Source organism: Aptenodytes forsteri, unplaced genomic scaffold, assembly GCF_000699145.1.
Source record: "Aptenodytes forsteri isolate BGI_AS27 unplaced genomic scaffold, ASM69914v1 Scaffold57, whole genome shotgun sequence".
Classification (NCBI taxonomy): Eukaryota; Metazoa; Chordata; class Aves; order Sphenisciformes; family Spheniscidae; genus Aptenodytes; species Aptenodytes forsteri.
In genome coordinates this window covers 2759040-2769137 of record NW_008796220.1, presented here as the reverse complement: position 1 = coordinate 2769137, position 10098 = coordinate 2759040, and the positions used below count along the sequence as shown (strand labels likewise).

The window sequence follows — 10098 nt, the reverse complement described above, 5'->3', positions numbered from 1 at the left end:
GGGGTGCGGGGGGGGGGGCAGGCAAGAGTGGTGAAGACTACAACTCCCAGCATGCGTCTCGCTCGGTGCACGGCCGTGGCGCACAGCGTTGCATGCCGGGAGTTGTAGTCCGCGCCTCGCACACTGAGGTACGTTGCAAATGCTGTCCCACCCGAGTCGCGTCCGGACGCTGTCGCGACACGGCGACATGGCGAGCCGTCGTGCTTGCCCATTGAGGTGTGCCCTGAGAAGCAGACCACGGCCCCCGTATTTTGGTAGTTATTGGAGGCGGGGGGAGAGGCAGGACTTATTTACCCGGTGTCGGTCGCGACTGTCGCCTGACGAGCCGTGACAGTGGCCTCTGCGTGCGGGAAGAAGTGGCCTGAGGGGATGAGAAAAACTGAGCACGTCTGAGTCGTTGTGCTTAGAAAAGAGAAGGCTAGTGGGGTGTAACGATTACTGTCGTCTGCGTGACCTTCTTTTTCCTCCATCTCTATAGTGAGTAAGAAAAGAAACTTTTAAAGGTGTAAACTGCAGCAAGGAACACTGTGGTTCGGTGCTGGGGTAGAAGGTTCTGGTAATGGGATGCCTGCACTGAACTGCATTAAAAAGATAAAGAATTACTATTGTTGGAGGCCTTTAAGAAGACATTTAGACTATTCTCAGTGCGGTTACCGTTGAATTGCCATTGCTGCTCTCTGGCGTACAGACGTGCTGGCTTTCCATTTAGAAAGAGATGTGGAACACGGAAAGACTTGTCTAAAAGGCAAATGGGGATGCTTTTTTTGTGATCCTGCACTTAGATAAATATCTTAGGCTTTGGGCTAGCAAATATGCAGGCATTTGGGTCATTTAGCACGGGGTATTTCCATCGTTTTGCTTGTTAATGTGTGGTTTGTACTGTATGGATTATAATCGCTGGATTTTAATTTTGGTTTTGTTTCCTCCTGTTCCATTTGGTTTACAGATCATGAAACGCCGCCACGCATCTTCCAGTAAAATGGGGGAGACCACTGGCGGGGGATCTGCAAAAAAAAAGTTTAAATCACAAAATCGACAAGGGCCTTCCAGCAAAAAAAAGGGAACAGATGGAGAAGGAAGAAAACAAGGTCAAAAAAGAAAGGTAATAACTATTTTGGATTAAAGAAATTAGAAAAGTAATCAAAGAGAGAGAAGAAGAAAAAAAAAAGGTATTTTTGTCCAGTTTTTTACTGGAATTTATAGAGAATATTTCATTAACTAAAAGTAGTCCTCTTGAGGAAATGTCCAGTGTGAACAGCTCTTTTGAGACCCACTGCCTTAGCTGCTCCCTGGTTTCCAGAATTTCTAGTTGTGTGCTAGTGTGCCTGTGACAAGTAGAGGGAAGCATTGCCTGATGATTAATAAAAAGGCAAGCTGGCTGTGGAGTTCTGAAGAGCTGCATAGCATCTGTTTGAACAGAGTGATAAAGTCAGGGTTCGTTCAGCTCAGGTGACGTTTACTCAGTTCTGGAAAATATTCTCTGCATGTCTCGGGACTGGCCTAGGCAGCTTTCTGTTGGAGAGAGCTTGCTTAACCACTGAACTTGTGAACGGCGTGATCTCCAGATGTGGCTGGATATCCAAACGTCTCGTGCATTTCTTATTTCATTACCTCATTCTTGGAATGGGAGGAATCAAGAGTGAATTGCTTTCTTTAACCTTGAGATGAATTCCTGTTTCACAGTTCAAAAAGCCTTTTTTCTGGTCAGCGTCAGTAGACCTCTGTCAGTGCTTTCACGGCCTTTTTATAGTGGGTTGCTAGTAGTAGATGAATGGTTGCACAGCAGTTTCAAAATTACCACATTTGCTGTAATTTTTTCTCTTCAGCAGGTCACTCAGACAGTCAAAAGGAAAGCTAAGGAACATGGGGACTATTCCCCTGCAGGTAGGATTGTATTCTTTCCTTATGTCTTGTCTTGTCCTGTGTGTCTTGTTTTTCCAAAACACTGACAGTAAAAGTAGTAACTGCTGTGTTGAAATCATAGATGTGTGAGATGTCACTGAAATAAGTTTCAAAGTTTTCTTTCTGAACAGTAACAGCGCGTATTCGCAGTACAGTCGTTAGCCAGTGGGCGTTCGTATCGTGTTGTATATGCACACATTTTGTTTGCAAGAAGTGTTCTTCTCTTGTAAAATTCAACCACAAGCACCCACAACATTTTAACTTTCTTTTCAGAGGTCATTGTCTTCTCTGTTAACCTTCTCTCTTAAGACTGGCATGTGTCGTATTGAACATAAAAACGAGATGAGGCCCCTGCTGCATTGAGTTTCTCGCTTATGTATATTCCCACTCTTTGTTTTATTTCATTCTGGGTTTTCTCACTTGTATTGCCAATGATTTTGGGAAAGTTTCTTGCAGCAGTTTCATTCTAAACAGATAGAACCTTTTCTATTTTGTGCTTTTTAGACGACTTGTGACTTGCAAATAGTAAGTACCACCTAATGTGGATAGATTTGACCTGATAGTTTTCTGACACAGAAAAATCTTAACCGTTTTGACTACGATCTGACTGAAGTGAGTCGCAAATCTGTCTATCCAGGTTTGACAAATCGTATCTTTTCCTTTTTTCCTTTGTGTTAACAGGAGAAAAAGGTTCTTCAGAAAAGGTGAAGCTAACCAGTGCTAAAATAGGATCTTGGCAGACTCTCTCAGAGAGTAGTAGGCAGTTTCTGGAAACTGTAATGGATTCAGTAATACTGTAAGTGCCAAATATCCTGGTGGTTCTTCTTTGTTTCCACAAGGAATAAAGTAAAAATCATAACATTGCTTGAACTGGAAAAGCTTTGGAGCTTTTTTGGGCAATATGGCTGGCTGTGTATATTTTGTCTGGTATAATATAACACTTTCTATCTGAAGTTGGAAATTTTTATCTAGAGAAGTTCTGACTGTGTTCACTTCACTTGATGTGTTCTCTGTGCTTGCAGGCTTTGCGATAAAAATTCTGCCTTTATTTTCTTTCCAGATCTGTTTTGTGCCAACAAAGTGAGAGGAAAGATGATGTTCAGAAGCACCTCAATTTACTGAAAGACAGGTAAGAAATTATAATTTAAAAAAAAAAAAAAAGAGGGAGAGAAAGGATGTTGTTTTGTACCATGCTTACAGAATTGCTTCTGGGAGCAATCACATTTAGGAAATCTTGGAAGGGAGAGTTGATAAAAAATAAAGGAGGGAAATATCTTGACGGTACCTTGATTGAAGCGGACAAGCAAGAGTTGTTGAAAGACCCACTTTAACTACTTCTATATGCATAACAGAACCTAGGAGGTATTCTTAAGAGCTCCTTAAATCAGCTTTGTACTCTTTATACAGGGTTTAAATTTGTGGGCAGCTATTTATTTTGTTATCATTTTATGATAGTGGTGGGGGAAGTTACAGCTACATTTTCTTAAAAGCTAATTCATTTTCTGACTGTTGAAGTTTCTTCAAGGAGAATTGAAATTTTCTGTTGGGGCGTAACTTGTAGCTTTTTTTTATGTCATTGCGGGAGTAATTACATATGCTTGAGTGTCTGAGAATTTTTGTGTGCATGTGTGTCGGTATTCCAGGCTCTTATAGGCTCAGGCTCTATGTTGATATGTTGCTTTCTTTGTTCTTACAGTGCCTCAAGGCTCAAACGTGAGGAGCTAGTTTTTCGTAAATGTTTTGTTTTGGTTTTTTTAATAATGTTTAATTTGTGACATGTTTAATTTCTGAAGTTGCCAGACTCCTGCAATCTCATCTGAGATGCATGGAAATTGTGGCAGTTTGGTGTATGTAACAGACAGATCCAACTTGGAAGAATTCAAGCCTTCCTCAGAATCAGGACCTTTGAGAGCAAGCTAAAACTATTCCTCTGGCATATCATGTTTCACAAAAGCATTTACAGATTTTACTGAAATGATCTTTGTTTGGAAGCGGTTAAAAATGCTGCTTTTAGAACTTAGTTTTACTTTGAAAAGCAGAAAGGTCAGAACTGGGAAAATACTAGTTAATGTCAATTTATAGTCAGGGGGTGTACAGGTCAATGGGATAGAAACCACACAACGTCAGTGTAATAGCAAAGGTTAGAACGGTGGGATTTCTTGTTCCTGGTTCCTTCCTTAGACATCTATTCCACGTGATTTTGGAAAACAATTCAAGACAGCTTTTCTTCCTGTCTGGATCCTTTTACTTCGCTGGCAGCAATTGGACTAAACTGAGTTTAGTTTTTCCCCAGTGAAGTCATTAATCAGTTTTCTTTTTGTTTTGCGAAGAACTCCGAACAACTCATGCTTTCCTTTTTCTATAATAAAGGGTGCTGAGAGTTTTCAAGACTTTAAAGGTACCTCCAGGGAAGCTGAGCAACCTGAAGAATGTCCCGAGCCTTCAAATGGCAGAGAAACAAATGCTTGAGACAAATGAAGAGTCTTTGGTACAATTGCAGGTATGAAAGGCAAGGAAGGGAGGAAAATGTCTTGCCCGTCTGCTGCTGCTCGGTGTGTTGTAACTGTTTAGCAGACGGTCTGGTGGCTATACCTTCGCTGTTGCGGAGGAGTTGTCCACTGTTTATCATTGTCACCCACCTTTGCCACAAAGCAGTGTATCTTTTTGGATGGTTTTTCAGTGACTGATCTGATGCTGATTATCAGTATCTTATATGCAAAAGGCTCACCATCTCTAAGGCAAATTTTGTTCTGTTTTTGTGTCTGTTTTGTCTTAGGAAGAAATAAATGAAGCTGAGCGATCAGCAGAACGCATTGAAGAAACTATACAGCAACTGCAGTACAAAATCCAGGTGCTCAAGAACCAGTTAGAGGAAGATGAAAAAAAGGCCAGGAAGGTATTTCCAATGGCTGTTGCTGCATTCCTCTAAGGAGAATATGCTTCCAGAGCTATCGCACCCAAGCTGTTTCTGCGTCGTATAAGGAAGGCCTTATTTGCCTTTGGGAGTGTATCTTTTCAATCTTTCCAACTTCAGTTGCAAAATTAAGCAGTTTAGTTTTCAGAAGTTGGATCATGATAGCCAGTTTATTTTCCTACTTGTGTGCCTGATGTTTGGGTTTGGGGTTTGTTTTTTCCCCGCCCCCCCCTTCCCCTCCCTCTTTTTCCCCTTCTAGGTATTCCAGGAAAACGGCAGTGGAGCACTCCACCTTCCAGAACTCCCCAGGCGCAGCTTCCAGGCACCCACTTTGCAGGTGAGCATGGAATATATTTTCAGAGACACCTTGGCTATGAGAAGAAAGGCAACAGAATCTGCTTTTATCACTTAACCGCTGCCAGAGGGAGCAATTCTGAAGGCAACAGAATCTGCTTTTATCACTTAACCTCTGCCAGAAGGAGCAATTCTGAAATATCTGATGTTTTCTCTTTTTTCTTCTTTTTTTCCTTTTCATTGAGAACTATATGCTTATGTTTTAAAAACAGAACAAAACCCAAGAAAACCTGTAATTTAAAGGATGACATGTAATTTCCCTAGGAACCTGTGGTCCTAGGGAACCTGTAATCAGTTCTGAAATACATCTCTCTGTAACTGGTGGAAGGAATACTGTCTCGTTCTGTGTCTTCAAATCCTTTTTATTTTAGCTTTATTCAGGTACAGCTAGGCTGCATGAAAATGAAATTTCTGTTGGACTCGGGGAAAGCTGTTTTTTATTTGTTGTCTATTATTCTTTCCTTCTTTAGGAAGAAATTTTGAAGATAAAAAATCAGAAGGGTCTTTTAAAGGATATGAACACTATTCAGCAGTCAGCTGACTTGAAGAACATGTTAACCCTCATTGAAAAGACCTATGCAAAGGTGGACTTCCTTTGAGAAACCGAAATATCTTCTTCAAAGGAGACTCCGTATGACCTAAGCCAGCACTCTGTGTTAATGTAGAGCAGCAGGGTGCTGATCATGGAAACAGCGTTTTCTTCCTAATGGCTTTACTGTTGTGACTGCTGAATTTCTGTTAAAACATTTTCTATGAATATTGGTATATAAATCTGTAGATGTATTCTGGGACTCTGGTGATTTAAGTGAGTGATCAAGGTTTTTTGCGGGCAGTTTTTTGGAGCTGTGGTGACTTCTAATAGTGATATATACTGTCTTAGGAGTAAGGGAGGGAAATGGATCCTGGGCTTATTTGGGCATTTTTATAGAATAAGGCAATCTGTTCCATTGTATTTGGAGTTTTATATCACGTCTCTAACGGTGAAGGCAGTATCTCTTACCAAACTAACTTCTCTTTTGGAGTTAAATTCTCTTTAAACTGGAAACACGTAGTAAAAATATGCTTACCTAATGCTTAGTTGCAAATCCCCTCTTCAACTTTCTTACCATTTTTTAATAAAAAACCTCCATGGCAGGAAATTCAATAATTTTTATCAAATTTTTTTTACATTTTCATATTCACTGCTTAAAAAAAAAAAAAGACATTTACACCTGGTTTATCCAGATGGTTGAGGAAAGCTAGTGAAAACATTATAGAGCAAAGCTCTAATCTCAGAGTTGTGTACTCACCTTATATTTCGTTAGCTGCCAGATATTCTTCAGCTTTAGAGAAAGGAAAATAGACTTTTGACTTAATTTCCTATGTACTTTAATCTCCCCTCTATTTTTTCCATGATAGAGCCTTCTCCCTTAAAAGATTCAGGTATTATAAAGTGCTTTCTACAGTCAAATTATAGGCTAGAAGACAGCAGCGCTCTTTACATTGACTTACCACACAAACAGTTGTTCTTTTGTTTACAAGCTGCTGGTACTCTTAATGAGACATGAGCTAATTATTCTCCTATGAGAGGTTAAAAGCCTCTCTGTAGTTGCTACACGTAGGATCAGGAAAACTAGACTAAGTACTTGCTTGCTTTGTACTGAATCACATGAAAAAGTGTTAAAATATGTAGAAATATTTCTCAAATTTTTGGTCACTCGACGAGGGGAGTGGTCACTTACTGACATAACCACTACCCCAAAGTAATTTAATCCAGCTTATGGGTTAATGATTTTCCTGCATGCCAGCTAGCTTAATTTTTGTTAAGTTAGGATACGCTCCTTTGCTTTCATTAAGGGTGACTTACTTGCCAGCAATTTACTATGTGGGTTTTGAACTTCGTCAACCACATAGATACCTGAAGAAGGAAATAATAAAGATGTAAGGTGTTTCATGAAAGCATTGAGTAGGGATTGGTTACTCGCTGCTTTTTTACAACGTAGGAATGAGGGAATAGCCAGTTTGGTGGCTAGACAGCAAGTTCTTTAAGTAAGGTACTCTGTGTAACAGTGCTGGAAGATTCTGTGCAAGCACAAGTGTACAAATAGATGTGAAAAAGGAGTAAACAAATCTCTGAAGTGTGTGTCCATCAGAGGCAATTAAATGGCTTGGACAAAGTTGAACATCATTGATGTACTTTTAATCATAGATGCTGGCACTGAAAGACAGGGTACTGAAGTAGGATGAATTTTTTCTTAGCTATTATTTGCAGCATTTTCTGTGTTTCCCCAGGAAAGGCTGTAATTACAAGACCTTTTGCAATTATTCCGATGTGGTCAGCTCCTGGAATTGAGATCTGTGGTCTCTTCCCTTCCTTCCAAATCTAGTTGTTTAGATTGCAATGTGTTACGCTCAAAATACTGTTTAAATGCAAAGAGGAAGCACTCCCCGGGGGGGAGCGCATAATACCTTTTATGTATATTAGGTGCTATTTCTTTCTTACTCCTAAAACCAGTTTTGTCCAGCTACGGGTCAGTATTTCCTGAGCTGATTGTTGGTGAGTTCTTTGTAGCGGAGGGGTCTCCCATGCCAAGCCTCATCTCTTATCATCCTCACCGCTCTCCCGTGCCCCATCGCTTATCACCCCATACCTGTACTTCTCTGCACCGCATCCCGTATCTCCATTTCTCAAGGCCTCTGCTGTCATACTCTGCCTGTATTTCTCTATACTACATCATTAGGTTGGTCATAAATACCTCATTGGACATACTGCTTGTTACTGCTGTCTGTATAAAACTCTGGTTGTACCATACAAAGATAACAAAAATAAAGTAATTATTCATAGACACCCGGTCAATTAGAGGAAATGCTAAATTACACAGCTAGGTAAAAAAAAAACATTCAAGGAGCACCTGATGAGCCTCAATCCTGAGGCCTTGTAAACACAGTGCAAAGGTGTCACTAGCAACGGAGGTACTGCCTTACAGGGCTAGATAGTTACAGACGCAAGCCATAATTATTTTCATTTTATTTTTTTCCCTGACATTGGGTGATTTATGATAGCCTGGCTGGCTGTGGATGTTGTTACTTTGGGGTTGTCATGCCCACATAAACAGGACAACATAAAACAGGAACATAAACCCAGACTTTTAGGAGGTGGTCTTAGCTCAACTTATTTGATGGTGGATACCCTTGGGCAGAGCTGCAGAATGATCAGATTTTGGTTTCTGGTGAGGTTAGACGACTCTCCTAGGAGAAGGTTCACTGTTGATCTGAGCGCGTGGAGCTGTGAACTTGTGTGATTTGACTTGGGAGCATCTGAAACTCTTCAGTTTCACAAACCTTGGTTTCAAGTAGGTAAGTTACAAGCTACAGATTTCTTACGATACAGCAGGAATATCAATCCATATCCCATATCAACTGCCTCGTGCTCAAAGCATCTTTCTCTATGTGCTCTCCCATAACACTTCAATGTTCCTTCTCTATTGACTCTTCTGCCTCGTGCTGTACGTTACCAAGTCCAAATCAAAAGGGCAATATGGCTTAGCATTGTCAAACTGGACTGTCTAGGACAAATGAAAAACCGGGCGAAGGGTGAACAGGGCTGCCACCTCAAAATGATGCTTGGGGCTGCTTAGCTTTTCTTAGCTTCTCTCTTGGGCAGAACGTGTCTCGGTTTATCTCAGGCTCTTAATTCCCCCATGGTATGAAGCTTGGCACTGCGAATGAGAATTGACCACTTTAATTTCACTACCACTGAGAAGAAGAAGGGTGATTATGTGCAAAGCAGATCATTCACTGGTATGAATGCAAAGAGATTAAATGTCTTACTGAAAAAATTAAAGGTTCTTGTTAGAGCCTATTCTCTTGAACAAGCCTTTTGACGCTTCATTAACTCTGCTTAGAGAGTCCCTCCTACTCCAAAGGTGCGGCTGGCTCTGGCTTTTATTTCCATGCTCCCCAAAGGAAAGAAAGAATAAAGCTTTTAGGAACAACATACCAGTTTAGAACAATTTTGATCAATCAAATTATATTTTACAGTTTTAAGATTCTGGACAAGGACTCGTCATTCCTCACGCAGAAGCAGCCACAAAGTGGATGCATTTTATTGTCTCCTATCTTCAAGCTTACTGCAATTTGGAAGGACGAGCGACAAGACTGAGAGCAGGTAAGCAATCAGGTCATCTATTGGTGCGATATTTGTTTTCAATCTGAAAGCACTTCATAGAGAGAAGATGTAAGAACTGTCCTTAAGTACAAGTAGCTGTGTATTCAAACGCGTATCAACGCTGCCTTTAGATATAGTTACATGCATACTGATGCGCTGTGACGCAGAGGCAATTTTCCCTGTGAATGTGGTGAGAAAATGGAGTTTAAGCTTCAATAAAGGTAAATACGCACATGTGATCATAGAAAGGGCTATTTTTTTTTTTTTTTTTAAATTTTTATGTTTGGTGAAGCAAGACAAGGAACAAGGGAAGGGTTTGAGGCTGATGGTGGATCACATAGATTCTGGAAGATATTTTCCTGATGCACAGGTGTCTTAGTGGGGCAGCCTGAGCTTCACTATATTGCTCTGTTCGTGTACCTCTACCATGACCTGGGGAGCAGATTGCCTGCGTACGTGTATTGCTTAATGCTGTGGTTTATTCAACCCTAAATCTGTCTGCTGAGGACAACGACAGGAGGCAATTAGTGCTGACTGTTGAGTTGTTTCTCTGTTAAACAAAGCCTTGTCACTTGGAAACTGGACTAAATGTTTGAAACCTAAACATAGCCTGGAAGGAAGATTCAAGTTACGAGATGCAAAAGCCTTTAGGAAAAAATACATGCTGTGCAACCTGTAGAATGAAAAAAAGTAAGAAAATGGCCATATTGGCCCATTGTATTAAGTGAATAGAAGCCTTTTTCTTTCCAAGCAGTGATCTTGGAAAGACTCCTTGACGAAC

General features: G+C 40.6%; 1 protein-coding gene across 4 annotated transcripts; it reads left to right on the top strand.

Annotated features, from left to right (window-relative positions):
- Nucleotides 1–93: 93 nt before the first annotated feature.
- CENPQ (centromere protein Q) lies at nt 94–7376 on the top strand. Of its 4 annotated transcripts, none has more exons than XM_009288962.2 (9): nt 94–128; nt 947–1102; nt 1827–1884; nt 2584–2698; nt 2963–3031; nt 4273–4402; nt 4679–4798; nt 5076–5153; nt 5641–7376. In XM_009288962.2, the coding sequence occupies exons 2-9, from the start codon at nt 950–952 to the stop codon at nt 5767–5769; spliced, it is 852 nt and encodes a 283-aa protein (XP_009287237.1). In that variant the 5' UTR covers nt 94–128; nt 947–949; the 3' UTR covers nt 5770–7376. The 4 variants fall into 4 exon arrangements, with proteins under 4 accessions (XP_009287237.1, XP_009287236.1, XP_019330107.1 ...); XM_009288961.1 differs by having other exon boundaries at nt 111–216; nt 976–1102; XM_019474562.1 differs by having other exon boundaries at nt 111–254.
- The last annotated feature ends 2722 nt before the right edge of the window (nt 7377–10098 follow it).